At 38.7% G+C, this 19,468-nt stretch overlaps 2 protein-coding genes across 4 annotated transcripts in view; one reads left to right on the top strand and one right to left on the bottom strand.

Moving 5' to 3' along the window:
* PALLD (palladin, cytoskeletal associated protein) overlaps window positions 1-18,574 on the top strand; it is a 421,495-nt gene extending 402,921 nt beyond the window's left edge. For 2 of the 3 annotated variants that reach the window (XM_040470903.1, XM_040470895.1), the window contains 6 exons: window positions 6,392-6,486; window positions 8,386-8,518; window positions 11,161-11,368; window positions 14,402-14,567; window positions 15,095-15,228; window positions 16,381-18,574. In XM_040470903.1, the coding sequence (XP_040326837.1) occupies window positions 6,392-6,486; window positions 8,386-8,518; window positions 11,161-11,368; window positions 14,402-14,567; window positions 15,095-15,228; window positions 16,381-16,553 (909 nt within the window). In that variant the 3' untranslated portion in view covers window positions 16,554-18,574. Of the gene's footprint in view, window positions 1-6,391; window positions 6,487-8,385; window positions 8,519-11,160; window positions 11,369-14,401; window positions 14,568-15,094; window positions 15,229-15,388; window positions 15,435-16,380 lie in introns of all 3 variants that reach the window. The other variant, XM_040470909.1, reaches the window with a different exon arrangement.
* CBR4 (carbonyl reductase 4) overlaps window positions 1-19,468 on the bottom strand; it is a 98,753-nt gene that overhangs the window by 2,470 nt on the left and 76,815 nt on the right. The gene's annotated exons all lie outside the window — the stretch shown is intronic.

The raw sequence follows: 19,468 nt of genomic DNA, 5'->3' as shown, positions 1-19,468 counted from the left end.
CAGGATGTGAAGGATCAGTTCTGTTTCTAGATACTCCCCTACAGAACTGTTAGAGAGTAGGCAAGTCAGTTCAGGATGGAATTTCTACCCAACATGTTGCTGGTGTGTGGTCTTCTGACCTCCTGGCTTCTCCTCCTTACCACCCCCATGGGAAAGGAGTCAGGCAGCAGATGTGACCGTGCCACAACTGCCACAGCTGTGGGCTTGGGTGGAGGGAGCTGGGAGCAGGAGACCGGCCACACCCACAGCACAGCTGACGGGAGCCACACAGGAAGCTGGGAAGTGGCTTTGCTCCCAGCACGCTCAGGGCCCTCATCTCAGTCCCTAGCCCCCAGCGAATTCTGCTGCTTTAACCAAGCCCTGGGGTAAGTCCCTCCGTAAACTCTCTCTCAATCTTGGCCTCTACCCTTTGAAGAGGAGACAAAGGAATGAGAAGTGCACCAGTTTACATCAGGTTGCCAAAAGCCCAGCCCTTCTAACAGAATTCCCATCTCACCTGGGATTTCAGCAAACAGTAATGTGACTGCCCTGGGTCTGTCAGAGGGAGCAAAAGATTCAAAGAGCTCCGAGGCCACAGTAACCAGAGCACTTCCTGATACCAAGAATTCCAACTACCTCTCAGTGTGAGTTGATCCACCCAGTATTCTAACTTAAAGAGGGTGAGGCTAAATTAAGTCTCCTTTTCTACCTAAGGACCAGGGGCAGGCATAGGAGGGGAAACTTGTGAAGAGAATCTGAGGAAATCCTAAAAGTGGGCACGCAGGCCTCAGATTGAAATTGCTGTGAGAGAATTTTTAGATTTAGGGTACTTGGTATTACATGCCATTCCAAGTCTCAGCATGTTGCCTGGTTGATTTTAGTTTCGAGAGTAAAACTCCTTTCCTCTCCTGGCGTCTTCAATACTGAGCAAGTATGTGCAAATATGCCACATGTAGGTTTTGTGAGTTATCACCTAGAAATTGGAACAAACTCTACCATTCATTAGACGGACAAAGAGGTATTTAAACCATGACAAACAGCAGACCATTATCATTTGTTGCTCTAGGAATACCATAATAGAAATGTTTAACAGTGTTTTATTTCATCTCTACTTTATAACATCTTTTATTGTATATTAAAGTATTTTGCCATTTTGTAATTTGATTTAAAAGAAGCATGATAATAAGGCACTGGAAAACATTTACAGAGTCAAAGCTGAATTTTTCAGGATACATTAATCATGAAGGCATAACATACAGTCAAAAGAAAACTTAAGTTGATTCCCCAATTCCTTGATGGCATTTAGTTACCTTAAACTTTTTTTTCACATCTTAAAAGCATTCAGTTTGAAAGGGAGACCGCTCCTTCTATTTTTTTCTGGTACACTGGACTGTACATGACGTGGAATGACCAAGGGAAAGAGGAAAAGGCTGGCCTGGAAAAATGAGTTCAGTAATGAAACACAGACGGCAGGGCTTTCCTGAGCAGTGGAAAATAATTACACAAAGCAGCCGGGAGAAAGGGTGAGAACCAAGGAAAGAGAGAAATACTAAAGGTTAGCAGAATATTTTATAGAATATTTTTCCACCTGGGTTAATCTTTGGGGAATAAGAAACACGTTAGATATTATTGACTGCATCCAAATTCTACTTGGGATGGAACCCACAGCTCCAAGCACATACTGGACTGTGTATCACACGCCATGTATGCGGCTCTGGCAATTCATGAGAGACCAAAGCAGTCACATAGTTTAGTGAAACAATGAGTGATTGTGCGGTGCTACACCAAACATAATGCCAAAATGAGGATCGCACACTCAGTTTAAGACGCAAGTAAATCTAAACATGAATGTTTTACTTTTTGTTGTGTTGCTAAGTTACGCTGTGTTGCGCTTGGAGTTTGGAAGGGCTGTTTTGCAATTTGATGTTTCCTCAAGTTGCATTATGTATACAAGTGGCAAGCTTATATAAAGACCTGTGTGCCACAGTTAAATTTCATAAGCTAGGAAATATAAATGTTATTTCCATATTATACAAATAATTGGCTTTGCGTGAGGCATGAATAATCTTTACAAGCTGAATGTTTAATACATAATCACTTTAAGAATTCAAGCTTATTACTTGTTCTATAGCTTTAAACTCCGTGGATTTGTTTGGAATAGAAAAGTAACACACAGCTGAATTAAATTTAAGAAGTTGGTTTGCTTGTGTTTTGTTTTAGCATTATACGGTTTCCTGGCTCATTTCAAACTTTGAACATTCACTTCCATTACTCCTTCATGTGTTAATAATAAAGTAGATAGAAATGAGAAAGTTAAAAGCAAATGCAGCAGCATTAATGTCCATCAGAGCCCAGCAGTCACAAGGATTACTGGGGTTCATTTGCACATTAATATGATTAAAATTTTGTATGACCTTCATAAATAAGATGGTCAGACTTAAAAATCTGAACTTTCAATTGCATACACCAGAGGCATCCTTTCAACAGTGTTACAGTGAATTCTGGGATCTTTTTTCTAACTAAAAATATCAAAATTATACAGCTTATGAGTTTGGGTGCTTTCTAATTTTTTTAAATGCTTATTTATTTTTGAGAGAGAGAGAGTGACAGAGCATGAGCAGAGAGGGGCAGAGAGAGAAGGAGACACAGAATCTGAAGCAAGCTCCAGGCTCTAGGCTCTGAGCTGTCGGCACAGATCCCAATGCAGGGCTCGAACTCATGAGCTGTGAGATCATGACCTGCACCGAAGTCGGATGCTGAATCAACTGAGCCACCCAGGCGCCCCTGGATGCTTTCTAAATGCTCCTGGTCATTTACTGATTAGTAATATGTATTTAGCCAATAATACTGTATTATCAAACTAACAATTCTGCTTCCTGAAGGTCATGACTTCCCCTTTTATGTTCAGAAGTGAAAGATGGTGTAGGAGTTAAAAACATGACAAATGGTGACATATTCCTTTTTCTTAAATTTGGGTAGTTAGGAAGATACTCTGTGGCACTATTTGTGTATATGGTTCTAAGCAGTAGTGTAGAAATCTTGAGAACACTGTAGAAATGTGTAATCTTGACAAAGCAGTATACCAACCTGTTGTTATTTTTTGGAGATGGAAGAAGAGGCAGGGTTTATCCTAAGTGGAGTCTAGTGGTTAGAGTTGAGTAGGACAACTTTTATCTCCATACCTCAAATGCAGCCATTACATAAATACAGTGACTATACCCGTGTGCTTGGCACCTTTCAAACAACAGCATAAGTTTTTCCTTTGGAGTAAATTATATCCTAATACCGAAAGAGAGAAAGAAAGAGAAAGAGAGAGAGAGAAGGAAAGAAAGAAAACCTGTTGCATATGAAAAAATAATTTTTTTTGAAAAGAAAATGTTTTTAAAACAATTCTAAGGGATACTTCATGTCCATCTGGTTGTTATTATAATTATATCCATATTCAGTGCTATAATAATTTAACATTTTGAGTGTTTACTGTGTGCAAAACATAATACTAAGTACTTTATGCCTACTAACTCATTTAATCTTCATAAGAACCCCTGCAGGATTGATTAACTATATGGTCCTACTTTATCGATGAGGACACTCAGGAGGTTAAATTACCTGCCTAAAGTCACTCAATTATAAGGGACAGAACTGGTTTATAAACCTAGACTGACTCCAGAGCTAAGGAGTGTAATACAAAGGTGTCTGAGGCTCATCCCAGCATTAATAGCACTGAGGGGCAGGGAAGACACTCATTAAAAGAGTTATTTTAAGGAATTAAAAAGGGGGGGGGGGGGTAAAAGCATACTCAGGCAAAGTATAACCACTTGGAAAAATTTACTGCAGTCAACCAAGCTGTTGGGACCCCTGAAAATCATCCTGGTGCATGTCTGTGCATGTATAATGTCTCAGACTCACAGTAAAAATACCAGCAATGATTAATAATGGTAACTTGGTAACTTATGACATCAAGTACCATTTGATATTTGGAAGATGAATATCATCTTGGGTTACATCATTTAATCTTTACAACATCCATGTGAGACAAATATAGTGCACTGGTTTTTACAGAAGAAACAAAGGCTTGAACAAATTTGGTGATTTGGCCAAAATCTTCGGAAAGTCAAAACTCAAATCCAGGTTAGAGAAAATTTTTTTCTCTGCTTCCCCAAATTCAAGGTTAAAGATTGAATTTAACTTACATCTTTCTCTAACCACAGAAATGATAACTTAATGTTAACTTCCCTTGTGGGTCCTCTGGGTTTTACACAACGAGGAAAAATGTATACAAATTATATAAATCTATTTTAAAATATTCAGATTAAAATTATTTGCTTAAGTAGCAAAGCAAATACTAAGGAAGTCATATCCCATATCAGTACAATTTTGAAGCTATTTGTATAAAACAAAATATAAAATTCCTTGCCTTTGGCTTCCAAAAGAACCATGGATCTTACATGTTCACTTATTAAATCAGTTACTACAATGCATCAATTGCATAATTTTAATGGGGGTCTTCTAAACAAGTCACGTCTAGATTTTCTGTAGCAGGCATAAGACTTAGAGGGGTTAGAGAAAATTAATTTTTCAGATTTCAGGCTGGCTTAGGGGGGCCTCCCAAGGGTTTGGCAAGAGATTAGCATGAGAGAACTGACCTGAACTTCAGATGCAACAAATCTAAATTAGAAATAATCCCTCTCGGGGTGCCTCGGTGGCTCAGTGAGTTAAGGGTGTGACTTTAGCTCAGGTCATGATCTCACCATTCGTGGATTCAAGCCCTGCGCCAGGTTCTATGCTGACAGCTCAGAGTCTGCTTTGGATTCTATGTCTCCCCCTCTCAGCCCCTCACTTGTGCTCCGTCTCTCTCTAACAAACAAACAAACATTAAAAAAAAATTTTCTTAAAGAATCCCCCTCATAATGTTCTACTTCATGTCTCCTTGGAAATTTTCAAGAAAGGCCATGTTTAACTATGACCTCAGTAGCAAGTACTGTGAATGCCAGGGTAAGTTACATATCTAGTGGGATAACACTTCTTCAGTTTTCTTTCTTTATGACCACCTCTTTCTATCTGATAGCCCCCGGTTCTTCTGTCTGTATTACAGCACTAAGTGTCTTTGCCTTTTCGGAGCGGTCAAGGCCCCAGAGAAGTCCAGTCTGCGGGGAGACCCTGACAACCCTGCTGACTAGATTCCTGCCCTTCGCTGAGTCCTGCTGTGGGGTTTCTGTGTGTCCCCTCCAGCACTGTGCCCCCCTCACGTAGTTCATCATCGGCTGGAACTCAGAAAGCAGCTCCTCAAAGCATACAGCACACCTTTGCTCCTGTTACCTGCCAGTACTGGCAACTTGGAATGAAAAGGAGATTCACTTGTCAATTCTGACTCTAAGTGCACATGAGGGCAGCTCATCCACTATGAGCTAGAAATCACTGAGTCTGATCATTAATAATCTGCTTATCATTTTTCCTCTCTTGCCGTTTCCTTCCGGCCATCATCAGAATTTAGAAGTACAACTGCTCACATTCTCCTAGGATATGAGAGAAGAAAATCACTGATTTTGCCACTCTGCTAGTAATCGGGGAAAAATTAAAAGAAGGGGCTAAACCAAAAAGCCAGAGTAACAGTGGGGATTTATTCATATCATCTGAGTCCTCTAAGTATTACTTTTGTCTATCCTAGGAGAACATTTATCAATTTTTCAATTTGACAAGCAACTTTAAGAGAGAAAATTTGAGAGAGAAAATATGGCTTTTCATTACATAGGCCCATATCATATGACCCCCCCCCCCATATTTTAGATATTTAACTGCTTCTGATTTTTAAGTCATGCGAATATGATGACCTATGTATGGGTCATTATACTCTCCTTGACACCCCCATGTGTATTCTCACATAATGTTCATTTTATCATGCTGGCATCTCTTTAATGTATGGTTTTTGGAAGAGACACTACTCACATTTAAAAAATATATTACTAAAAAGATATGTTAGAAAACTAAAATCATCTCGTTTGATTTCAGAATTAGCTACAACCAACAGATATTTGACCATGAAAATGGAATTATCGCAAGAGAGTAATGTCCCCCTGCCATAGTTCACAATCCAACATTGTGTCTTAGGGAGACCATAGCAGATTACAATGAATTCGTGAAGGATTGTCATTTAAAGACCATTCCAGATAAAACAGTAAAGCTTTTTTAAGAGTCCTAAGTCAGACCTAGTCACTGAGTTCCTTAAAGACAGAGTGCACTGAGGAGTTTAACTCAGGGAAAGTACATTTCTGAGAGGGATTGGTGTCGTTACTAATATGGTCTATTTATTGGTTAAGAAATAATGTCTTATGGAGAATAGGACAGTAAACACGGTGGTGCTTGAAGGTTAGTTGTTTTGCTTGCAAATCATTTCTTTTCCTGATGTCTCTGACAGGGCCGCATCAGTTGTACGGGACGGCTAATGGTACAGGCTGTAAACCAAAGAGGTCGCAGTCCCCGCTCTCCCTCAGGCCATCCTCATGTCAGAAGGTATTTCACACGTTGCTTCTCATAGGTGTTACTACGGTTTCATTTCAGTTATTACTATAAATTCAACACTACTAGAACCGTGATATGACCCCAAAAGTGAACACAGTTGCAAGACAGAAGAAAGTGAATACAATCTTAAAATGATACATTGTACGGCTCCCTGATTATTCTTGTCTGCAATTCAGAAACGGGAAAGGAACAAACGGTTGCCAATGTCGCTAAGCCCAGTTAGATATACTATCACTAATTTGTTAATTGGGGCCCAATTTATGTATGAAGATATCAAGACTCAACACCTTTAAATGGCAGCACATTAATGTGAAAATACCAGTAAACGATACACAGATATTCAAAACCAAACTTCTCCAACCAACAGCTGTCTAGACTGCCCATTACAAATTATTGCCACTAGATTTCTTAAAATCAGCTAGTTTCCTAATGTTCACATTTCAGTCACTTCTAAAGAGTTTATTTTAGATGACAGTTTTGTAGGCAAGGTGTGTCCTATTTTAAATGCTCAACAGATACTTGCTAACAATAGAGTGTGCTTTCTAGTCCTAGTTAACCCTGAGTTTGTGCAAGGATGTTGATGGAGTAACAGTAGGCAGAGACAAGGAAAGGATATTGCACTTAAAAAAAGAATATGGTAAGTCAACCAGCCTGTCATCTTGGGTTCCTATTTAGGTATTTTACACAGTATGCTCAAATAGCCCAGACAGTAAACTACAGGCCACAGATGCAAACACTTTTGGTGAAGAGAATGCATACTAAGTTAGGCTCACAGAAGGTAAGCACCAAACAAGTGGTGTTTCTGCACCTCCTCGTGATTGGATGCACAGAGTCCTTTGTTCAACAATTTGGAAGACAATTCTGGCTCTGAAACACACGGGGGTTTAATTCTAACTTGTTTGTGACAGTGTCTGTTCACAGGAACCTGTGCCTGTATGTGTGAATGTAAACACAACATAGTTAGTACCACATCCATGCTCTTGCATTTTTTTTTCTTCTGCTTCGCTTGTGTCTTCAATACATTTAAGACTGTCCATGTGCCAGTGTCTCCTAGGAAAGCATTTTGTTCATAAATTAGACCTGTAGTTAGAGAAGAGGAAACTACCTAAAACTGGGAATTACTGACCTATTAATTATACCGCTCTTGCATTTGTTCTGCTTTTTCTGGTTAAATGTTTTTAAACTTCTAGTGATTAGTGACAATCTTGTTCCTTTCTTACATCTTCCCTGCAATTACTTTAAATTTCATTGCTCTTAAAGGTGCCTCTAGCAACATACTTAAAAGTGAGAGAGGTACACAAAATCTGGAAGATTTGCACAATTTTATTTTAAAGCTAAAAAATATATAATTTGTTTTCCTGGTTAATATGAAAAGGAATTTTGATTGGAAAGATCTGAAATTCTTACAAAATAATAAGAAATGTTAATTTCCTATAAATTTAAAATCATAGTGGGAGTTGTAATTACTACTGAAAAAGATTTGGCAAAAAATGAGCAGCAGTTGTTGCTACTTCTCATATAGCTTTCGAAAGTATTTAGGAAAAAAATAGGTTAATATAGAGTACTTCATTTTTTCCCATTTCCCCTTTTATTATTCATATTAGTTCTAAGAATTAGGATAGCAGAGTTATTTAACACCAGAAAGTAGCAGACTATTAAATTTCTAATAAACTTGGAAATGAACAAGGTTTTGCTTTTTTGACTTTATGTGTAAACTGTAGGAGTAAGAATCAGGTAAGGAAGTTATATTATTGCTCCACATATTATTAAAAAAAATAAATGACTGAGAGTCTGAAAATAACTTCTATCTTCCCCTCCCCCTCCCTCTTTGTTTTCTTCCTTTCCTTTCCTTTCATCTTTCTATCTGTTTATTATCTGTCTTGTGCTAAGGCCTCGTTCTAGATCAAGGGACAGTGGAGATGAAAACGAACCAATTCAGGAGCGATTCTTCAGACCTCACTTCTTACAGGCTCCTGGAGACCTAACTGTTCAAGAAGGAAAACTCTGCAGAATGGATTGTAAAGTAAGAGCTGGTTATTGCCTGCAAATCTCTGGCTTCCCTTCTCCCCTCACTGACATTACTCTTGAATTCCTTTTAGGGAAATTATGTAAGGTATACATACATCTTTAAAATGTTTTCCAGCATACATCAGGGAAAAAAATGAAATATACTAGATGTTTATATATTGTTTTGTCATTCTTTTAAATTTTTACTAAATGTTTTCTTTCTTTAGAACTCTAAAACAAAGTCACTGGGAGGTTTTTTCCCTTTAAGTTTCCAATTTTGTTGAAGTAGTAAATGTGTTAAATCTGTTACATGTCCTAATAATTTATCTTCATTCTTTTTTCATATAAATTTTGTAGTCATGTATTTACTCTTTTATTCCTCCCATTTCCAAGGTTAGAGTGACATCCTTCTCTCACCCTTTTTACAACAAGGCTTCTTAACCCAGGGTCCTTGGGGAGGCAGCTTTCATTAGGTGTGTGAGTTTTGAAATTGCATACAAAATTATGTATATGATATAGCTTTCACCAGTTTCTCAAAGGAGCTCAAGGCCAGAAATGTTTAATTACCACTGCTCTGAAATTTTTTATGATTGTTTTGGTTTTTTGCCCCATTATTTATTATAAGTTTCAGCTCTTAAATATGGAAAAGGTTTTTAAAAATTATTTGGGGTCCCTCTGCTGGTTCTGTCTGGGATTGCAGAACACAAATGTAAGGTACTTGAGTATTAAATCTAGGTTTATAGAAATGTGTTTTAAAAAGTACTCTTCAGAAGTATTTTATTTTCCAACATAATTCTCTCTACAGTAGAAGTACAAAAGTTGAGTTTCAGCATCTGTGTATTTATATGTATATTTTTGGTCTATAATTAATTCATATAGACTACCTGTAAGATGACATTTAACAGAGTAAATTTTATTTTAGTTATTAGATATACCAAGGGATTATTACTTCATGTGTAAAAAGGTCTAAAAAATCTACATTTTTTTAAGAAAAAAATTATCAGTATATGTAAGCTTTAAGAAGAAAAAAATCAAAGTAAGCCTTATATCACTAAAGCAACAGGTAGATTTACCCCCAAAAAAGCACCACTCCCCTGCTTTTAACCCATTAGGTGCATTCCTAGACACTAACTACCGTTGACCTGGTACTAAGTGCTAAAGGAAAATGACTAATCCAATCCCTCTAGTAACAAATTTGCTCATCTCCCTCCTCCCATCCCCATATCAGCTCAGAGCATGTATCTGTTCAAAATTATGACCTGCTTATAATGACCTTAAATTTCTGAAATCAGGCCTTCTTTACACAACCAGAAAAGCTGGAATTAGAATAGGGGTAGAAGAAGTGGGCATTTTCCCTTTGCCTTTAACGTGATTAGGTCTGTACTGGCAGAGATGCACGTGGATCAGTGGTTTGAGGGTGCACAGTTACTTTGAAGGACTCTCCTACTAAACATACCATGACCTCAGTCAGGATCTAACCTAGCAAGGTGGCAGTGAGCAGTGCCACCTTATTTCTAACCTTGGGAAAGGCCTGGAGCCTGACCAGGAGTGTCCACTCCCTCCTCCTCCTCCTCCTCCCACCTCTAGTGACCTCCAAACAGGTAAAGCAGTGTATGTGGAGAGCTGAGGGAGAGCAGGTGCCCAGATGGAGAACGGAGAGCCTGCCCTCTCCGAAGCCAAGCTAACTACTGCTGTTTGTTTCCAAACTGTCTTCATCCTTTTAGCCAGTAATTTCAGTTTCCTTACTTTTTTCCCTTAAATTCTCGAGAACTTTGCTATATGTGCAGAGATGGGTATCTTATAGATACTCTTTTAAAGGAGAGTATCACGCAGCAAGAATGGAACTTGGCAGAGCTGGTTTTTCAAAAGAATTATTTTACAGTCCAAATGATATCTTTTTGTATGCAATTTCCCACTAGTAAATCTGGGGTGGGGGTGGGAAAAAAAAAAGCCTTCCTTAATGGTGCTTTTCTTCCCTTGGACAATCAAGGGCAAAACTATAAAGAGCTGACAGATGGCAACCATCCCTACCCCTTCACAGCACAATGTGTTATTAGCAATTAAATGTGCTTTTATCTGGTCTCTGGTCAACACAACTGTCATGCTCTCAGGATTTTATGTTTCCATTGTGATGCTAATTTGTTGAGATGCCTTTCTGGGTAATTTCATATTGCTCTTGTTACTTAATTTCAAAGATGATAAAATAATAATAGCTCTGTGTGCTGATGGATGCATTAACTGATGTCTCCATAGCTATGGCAACCCTTTGATAATAAGCTTTATAGTGTATAAATGCCAGCTGAGTGTGTTATTGTGGTTGGACACCTTTTTCCAAAGAGCTCAGCGCCCTGATCCCAGTAATCTTCATAACTGTGGTGAGGTAAGACAACAAATTTTTTTAAGTCCCCTGTTTTCCTTTTCTCTAGGAAATCTAAGAGATCTAAGATATTATAAGAGATCTAAGAGATACAAGAGATGTTTAGAAGGGAGTCCATGATTGCTCAGTAAGCCATTGAAAGGTTTAAGCAAAAGAGTAACGTGAGCCTACACTAAAACCCATCCTTATAGTACCAGAGGAGGAATCATGGTGGTTTCCCAGCTATTAACGATTTCATTGTTTCAGTATTAGAGAAATTTATATGCTCCTTTCTGGTTTAGGTCAGTGGGTTACCAACCCCAGATCTAAGCTGGCAACTAGATGGAAAACCTATACGCCCCGACAGCGCTCACAAGATGCTCGTGCGTGAGAACGGGGTGCACTCTCTGATCATAGAGCCAGTCACGTCACGAGATGCTGGCATCTACACATGTATAGCCACTAATCGAGCAGGACAAAACTCATTCAGCCTGGAGCTTGTGGTTGCTGGTAAGCAAGTCTGTGAATTTTTTTCTCTCAGAATGAGTATCGGCTGTAAAAATGTAAATTGATCCTGCATTATTAACCAGTATGGAGAACACATAAAACTGCTGAAAAAAATAGAGTGTATCATCAAAGTAGCCAATTAGGACACAAGACTTACCAAATCAGAAACATTAATTGTTTTCAGTGTAGCCATTATTATTTATCTTTCCCTTCTCCCATTAGCCTGGCCAAGAGAGAGGAGGAATTTAGCAGCTGTTCTGGTCATTCTGTTTCTCATGTGTGAGTTGGCCTCCAGTGTTCCATAGAGGAGCAATGGCATCATGGATTCCAGAACCAAACTTACATATAGGATTTGGCTGATGCATACAGTGCTACCCAGTTTTTAAAGTAAGAGGCATTGGCTTCAAAATTCAAAACTTCTAAACATTATCATTTACCCCTAGTGTCACAGTCATATTCAAATTTGCTTTTTAATGAATCACATACTATTAAATTTTGTAAAAGTACATAATGTTATATAAAGTTTTACCCTTAGATAAGGAAGGTTTATAGTATCCTTAAGAGTTGAGCATCTATTATCTGTTCTCTTTTAAAAAAGAAACTGTTTATTTCTCATATCCCTATTTGCAAGGTGCTTCCTAACCACTGTATCACCTGGTCCTCATAAAAGCCCTAAGAGACAATTAGAGCAAATTTTCTTCCTCGTTTTACAGGTGTAGAAATGAAGGAGTGTAAGCGACTCTCCCAGGGTCCTATTTAATAAACTGAGGGCCAGATTCCCATAGTCTGTTGACTCCTAGTGCTCTTCCCCACATGATGAGTCTTTATTTCTCTTTCAAGAAATAAAATAGCAATGAGAATAAAGCCCAGGAGGTTGTGGCTAAAACCCTGGATAATGATGCTAATTAAGGCACCAGGACATTTTTCACACACAAAAATCATAAATACCTGGGCTGTTGTAGTAGGTCTTAACTGTGCTTTTAAATTTTACATCAAGTATTTGATATTCCTACACAACTAGAATCAATTTCATCCATTCCTCTAACCATCCCTCCTCCAACCAAAACTGTTCAGCATTCTCCTGTTTAATGTTCCCTTGGGTCATATCTGTCCTCAGGATGAGACTTGAAGGTCTGAAAGACACAGGCATCCTGGTGTGCCTGGTCAGCACTTGCATTAGAAAGGTGGCAGTGCACAGCGATTACAGGTGTCATGTCTTTGGCGTCAGATCTCAGTTCTAATCCCCACTCTCGTCCGCTGGCTATGTCCTTTGACACATATATAACATCTCTGCAACCCAATTCCCCCATGTGTAAAATAGGGACCATAATGCCTCACAGAACTTTTATAAGGATTATGTCATTTTAAATGTTTATTTTCGAGAGAAGAGAGAGCGTGAAATGGAGAGGAGCAGACAGATAGGGAGACACAGAATCAGAAGCAGGCTCCAGGCTCCCAGCTGTCAGCACAGAGCCCAACGCAGGGCACGAACCCACAAGCCGCAAGATCATGACCTGAGCTGAAGTTGGATGCCCAACCACCTGAGCCACCCAGGCGCCCCAAGGATTATGTCATTTTATAAGGATTAAATCATGCAAAGCTCTGTATCATCAGTTCCCTGTGTAGCAATGCTCCCAAATGGTGGATGTTCTTCCTATTGGAGAGTGGCTTTGACATTAAGGTTCATTTTATGCCTTGTATGCTCTTTTCAAACTGGGATCCAGAAAAAGAATTATGAGTGAGGTCTGGTCCCACTTTCCCTCAAACAGCCTAGGGCAGGAAACCATATGAAATACGGTTAATGCAATAAAAGTATAATCCTCTACATCATTCAAGGTCTTAGAGAGTCTTAGGTATTTGAAATTTTCAGGTAGAATTTTTATTCTCTTCACCTGTTTCTTCCCTAGCTGTTTTGCCTTGACATATTTGTCATCCCAAAGGAGAGGGTGGTTGATAAAAACATGCATCCTCAAGTTCATTATTGGGAGCTCAGAAGAAAATAATTAAACTTTATTCTTTTTCTGAAATTGTTTACACCTCAGATCTAAGAAAACAATTTCCCATTGGATAGTAATACTCAGAGTGTTATTAACAAATAGTTCTAACTTTTTCAGTTTAAGTCATAAAGTTGTCTCTTATGGCTTCCTTCCTTCAAGGTAATAATAAAGTTGTCTTTTTATAGCTTTCTTCAGAGAATACAAACCGGAGTTTATAATTTGGAAGATGTATATTCCTAGTTTATACATAACAATTTAAAGCTGCAAATTTAGATAAAGATGTGTCCCCCACTTTTTCCCCTTTAAGTTCTATGGTATGTCTCATTTAAGCCAAGACTTAACAAATCTTCATAGCAGACATTTCAGATTGCAGGAAGGGAATCTGAGTGGATCAAATTCCTAGAAAGACTTGTTCTCCTCAGAGTCACTAGGTGGCAGTGGTTGGTAAAGGCTGCGAGTGCTTGGTGACATAATTAGTAGTGAAGCCATCCCAGATGCTAGCAATGACTTAGGAGTGTCATGCAGCCTGTCAGACAGGCATTCTGTGGACCAGATGGCCAGTGGACTGTGTGGGCCTGTCAGACTTGAATTAATTGAGGAAATAAATGAGTGGAATGAAGCATAGGAACCTTTCTTGGTAAAAGAATAATTTGGAGAGAGGACTAGCATCCTAACCACCTGAAGTGAAAAATGGTACCATAAAATAAAAGGTCTGTTTAAGCGATATTTCTTTATAAATTTTTTTTCAACGTTTATTTATTTTGGGGACAGACAGAGACAGAGCATGAACGGGGGAGGGGCAGAGAGAGAGGGAGACACAGAATCGGAAACAGGCTCCAGGCTCCGAGCCATCAGCCCAGAGCCTGACGTGGGGCTCAAACTCAGGGACCGTGAGATCGTGACCTGGCTGAAGTCGGACGCTTAACTGACTGCACCACCCAGGCGCCCCTGTTTAAGCGATATTTCTAAAAGCTTCTGGATTCTTTATAGTGCCACTTTTGTATATCACTGATACATCATGCATCTCATGTTTCCTTAGCTAAAGAGGCACACAAACCCCCTGTGTTTCTCGAGAAGCTGCAAAACACAGGAGTTGCGGATGGGTACCCCGTGCGACTGGAATGCCGTGTTTCAGGCATGCCACCGCCTCAGATATTTTGGAAGAAAGAAAATGAGTCACTCACTCACAGCACTGACCGAGTAAGGTGAGAATACACGATGACTTAACTTAATCCACACCTGCTCAATAGGCCCTAAGGATATATAAAGATGCACTTTATATAGCACATAAATCTGTGTAAGAGTCATGCTATTAATGATATCAAAGACAAAAATCACTCTTACCCTAATGTATGATTAAGCTTTTGGAAGGAAGCTCTAATGGCATGTGATGAGGCACATTCTAACTTAATTTCATCGTGATTTTTGAGTGTTATGTGTAAAAGAAAAGATGAATTCATTCGCTTCAGTGGCGATACAGAAACTATTCAGTGGGCTTTGTAAAGGCAATCCTTGACTAGAAATTAAGTGCGCACATTTATTCAACCTCTTGATGTCTGCTCTTCTCTCCCATTAACTTTAATGGGGCTAGCAGCCTTTCCAGAATAAGTATGACCCTATTATCCGCTACTTGCACAATTCTGTTTCTAATGATCTAATTAAAAATGATGCTTCGTGTCCAAAGCCACTCTTTAAAAATTTAGAACGCTAATGACTTTATCCATTTCTCCAGCATGCACCAGGATAATCATGGCTACATCTGCCTGCTCATTCAGGGAGCCACAAAAGAAGATGCTGGGTGGTATACAGTGTCAGCCAAGAATGAAGCAGGGATTGTGTCCTGTACTGCCAGGCTGGACGTTTACAGTGAGTGCCGCTTCATCTCATCTCATTGCATTTATTCGTTAAATCATGAAAAATTAGACATCGGGACAGCAAATCACATGACTTTTATATAAGCTTATAAACAACTCTAGCATTTTATTTGCCAAAAATTTCATACTGCTCTTTCTCTTTCTATTTATAGTTTCTCAACATTAATAGTGAACTACACCAGGAGAACAAATACCCAAGTATCATTCAGGAACTTTGCATTAGTAGCCAAATATGCATGTTTATTTCTCTGACTTTGGCTAGTCAGTTGTTGGCTTCCTTACTCAAGCATCCTTAGGAATTAACAGTAGGCAAAGACATAACCATGTTGTTCACATTTTCTTGTTACTGTGTTCTGCAAATGACTGCCTCTTAACATTTCTTCCTGTATTATAATCCTATCACAGTGTCTTCATGCACTCTAAATGTGTGTACCATTGATCCTGGAATGCATACTTCTTGTGGCTTAGCGCTTTCCTCCTTAATATACATTAAGCAGCTTAGCAATAGGTTTGTGTTTGTGTATGAATATTTGTGTACATGCATCCTGAATTTAAAGAAAATTATTTCTGTTGAATTCACGGACTAGTACAATAGCATTATGCGATCTATTGATGTAAAGAAAACTACTAGAAAAAATTAAGAACTGATTTTCAAACTTTACCTCTTCTTGAATAGGAAGTAACTTTGTGAGGTTCTTCAAGGTTGAGTGACCTCAACCTTCCCTACTGCCCAGTTTTTTTCAATTGATTAGTGTTAAAAACATCCATCCAGAATACACCTATTGTAATTATTATAGCATTTATACATTTTGAGCTTTGAAGATTTTTTTAAGAGGGAAACAGTTGAGAATTAGGAATCTGAGTGACTATTTCGAAAGATTTCCTGTGCTGCAGTAAGTATTTAAAACAAACTACACCAAACTACTGCGTAGCTATTATAGTCCCACTACCCTGCAGTAAATCTGTAGCATATGAGGAAAATGCAAAACTGTGCTTAAATTTTAGGATTTCTACCATGACAAAGAACGTGTGTCTGGTACATATATAAAGACATACTGTATTTACTTGAAACATTTAAGTGCTTTCCAATTACATCTTGTTTATTTTAAAAATGTTATTTTTCCTTTTTCCTTTTTTATTGTAGCCCAGTGGCATCAGCAGCCACAGAGCACCAAGCCAAAAAAAGTACGGCCCTCAGCCAGTCGCTATGCAGCGCTTTCGGACCAGGGACTGGACATTAAAGCAGCCTTCCAACCTGAAGCCAGCCCGTCTCACCTGACACTGAACACTGGCTTGGTGGAAAGTGAGGACCTGTAATCCAACATTCTTGTTAAAGCTGAGACACTGAAACAACCATTGCCTTGACCAACATACTCCTTTGTCACATTACATAAAGGGCAAAAACATACCTTTGACTGTAAGAAATAAACACCAAAATAATATTTTTCTTGATATACCAAATTTAGAGTTTAAGTAGGTGATGCTAATAGAAATGTACACATTGCACAGAAAATTCACATTCATCATCCAATTTAAAACTTTTGGAATTTCTGTGATGAAAGCGATCTGAAATGCCAAATGCTAATGGAAATCCACTGTTCAAAAGTAACCAGAATTTGTATTTTCAGACGTGCCTTTAAACACTAGCTATAGGTGCTACATAGCATGACAGTGTGGAATGCTTAACACGAGGCAGTTGTACAAGTTAATACTAAAATGACTCGAAATGGGCAGCGTATTCAGACAGCTACAGTGAACCAAGTGCAATATGTGGGGATGAAAAGGAAGAGGAAATGACAAATCCAAGTAAATGCCTTGTCTTTGCAAATATTAAATCATAAGGAAGGAATTACTTGCCTTAAATCTTATTAATATCAAGAGTTTTCTAACAAGGTTGATACCTTAGTTCTTAACTTTCTTTTTCTTTATGTGTAGTATTTTCTTTTCATGCTACCTTGGTAGGAAGCTTACTTACAGACCATATTAAAAGGCTAATTTAAATATAAATAATATAAAGTATCCTGAATAAAGCAGAACTATATTACAGTCCATTCCACGAAAGACACCCCACTCACCCAAATGGCCAAGGCATATAGTATTCAGAGGAAAGACGGGCCTGGAAGGAGTAGGAAGAATGAAGGAAAATGCTACCGGCACACTTACGTTGTATTCATGGAGATAAAAGTAGATGGGCGGGAGACATGATAGAGGCCAGGCTTTTTTTTGGTTTTCCTCAAAATTAAAGTATAGGTGGAAAAACACTGCCACTCAAAAGTCAGGGGATCTAGGGGCAGCTGGGAGATTGGAGCACATGTGCTATGGAAGTTTCAGTGTGTCTGAAGTCTGTGTAGTAGCTGAAGAGGTTAGATGTGTTGAGCAAGTGGAAAATGGGCCGAGACTGCAAGATTGGCATCAAAGAGAAACTGCCTGTGGGAGCTAGTCTACTCGAGGGAAATGGATTCTTGGGAGAGACAAAAACAGGTTTGTGCCATAATCTATTTTTTTTCCCAATGACACCAATATGGTGAGTGAAAAACATTGGTTCACTTCCACGCTGCCATGAAACCTTGCCTTAAGGTGCTGGGTTCTGGGTAGTTTGTAAAGGCATCTCTGCAAAGACAGACTGCTTTTTGAATGCATATTGATCCTTGCAACAGCTAGATTGAGAGGATTCTGACCAGACTTGATGGCTTTAAGTCGGAACCAATAAACTTTAGAAAGGAGAAAAAACAATTTGGCCGGATATTATGGTATTATAAGACATGAGGTTTTAATGGTACTTTGCTATGAAAAGAAAACACTGTATTCCTTATGCAAAACACATATATCTTTCATTATTTATAATAAAAACGTTGAACTGTCTTAGCTCAGTTAATTCAATACGTAGTATTTTTTAAAATAATTTTATATCTGTGTACCACCCCATATATTTCATATTACTGCTTCACATGTACAGCTTTCTACTTCTTTTTAAGAACACCAACCAACCAAGTTTTAAATGATTCATAGGCTTAATCACTGGGTGGCAGATGTTCTTTGCAGAGTGGTGCAAGTTTCTTTGACCACACTTAATATGCATTGCTAATATGGAATTTAAGATACCATACAAAGTCTTTCATGGACCTATCTATATTGTAGAATTATGACTTACATCATTATCTTGCCAAATTTTTCTGAATGTGACTGTTTGCTAATTTGCTGGGTTTGGGGTTAAGTAGCATTATTTGCCACCTTTTATGTTGTATTTATAAAAAAAGTACTATCATACTACTTTGGATTGTTGTGCTGGTGTAATGTGGATTTAACATCAATAAATATTTAACAAATAATAGTTGCAATTTTGTGAAGCAAAATATTCCATTGGTGTAGTTTTATATTGGGGCTGTAATTAGTACAAACTTAGAAGCTTAAAATAATGTTTATTAGTTCACATTTCTATAGGTCAGAAGAGCTGGGTTCTGTGCTCAGAGTTCTAGAAGGCTAACTTGTATCCACACATCCACGGGACTACATTCTCATCTAGAGCTCTCCCAAGCTCGTTTCTTTGCAGTTGCAGGACAGAGGTCTCAACGTAATCTGTCAGCTAGGAGCCGCTCCCCACTCCTACAGGCCACCTGCATTCCTTGCCACGTGGTCTCCTCCATTTTCAAAACCAGCAAACAGACTCCCTCAGGACAGATCCATCCCACGCCTTGATCTTGTAAGGAGCCCAGCCCCTTCTAAGGGGTCACCTGATCAAATCAAAACCAAGTGAATACCTCTCTTTCCTGATAATTACCTGGTTTTTTTATCTAATTACATATGCAAAATCTTTTCAAAGCAACACCTCAATCTGTGTTTGATTGGATAACTGAGAGAAGGTGTATATACACCAGGAGGTGGTGACATTGAGAGCCATCTTAGAATTCTGCCTACCACACCAGTTTATATAAAAATTTCCTCTAAAATTGAAAAACTAGCCGAATCACTGCTACACATTAGGCAAACAAGAGACAACCCACAGCAAAACAAATAGAGGATGAAACAATCTTGCCATAAACCCCACCCCTGGTGTGGCAGCCTACAATCAGGAGGGAGCTCAAAATCGCGCTTCAAGGATCAAAGGATCTGAACCCACAGGAGCACCCTAACTTTTAAGACCAGCACCTGAGAGACAACCCCCAAAACATCTAGTTTCACAAGCCAACGGGACTTAACATCCACAAGACCCATAAGGCTATAGCAATCTGCCA

Source organism: Herpailurus yagouaroundi, unplaced genomic scaffold (genome assembly GCF_014898765.1).
Source record: "Herpailurus yagouaroundi ecotype Mexico unplaced genomic scaffold, PumYag 28, whole genome shotgun sequence".
In the NCBI taxonomy this organism is placed as follows: Eukaryota; Metazoa; Chordata; class Mammalia; order Carnivora; family Felidae; genus Herpailurus; species Herpailurus yagouaroundi.
This window is presented reverse-complemented; position numbering and strand designations above follow the sequence as displayed.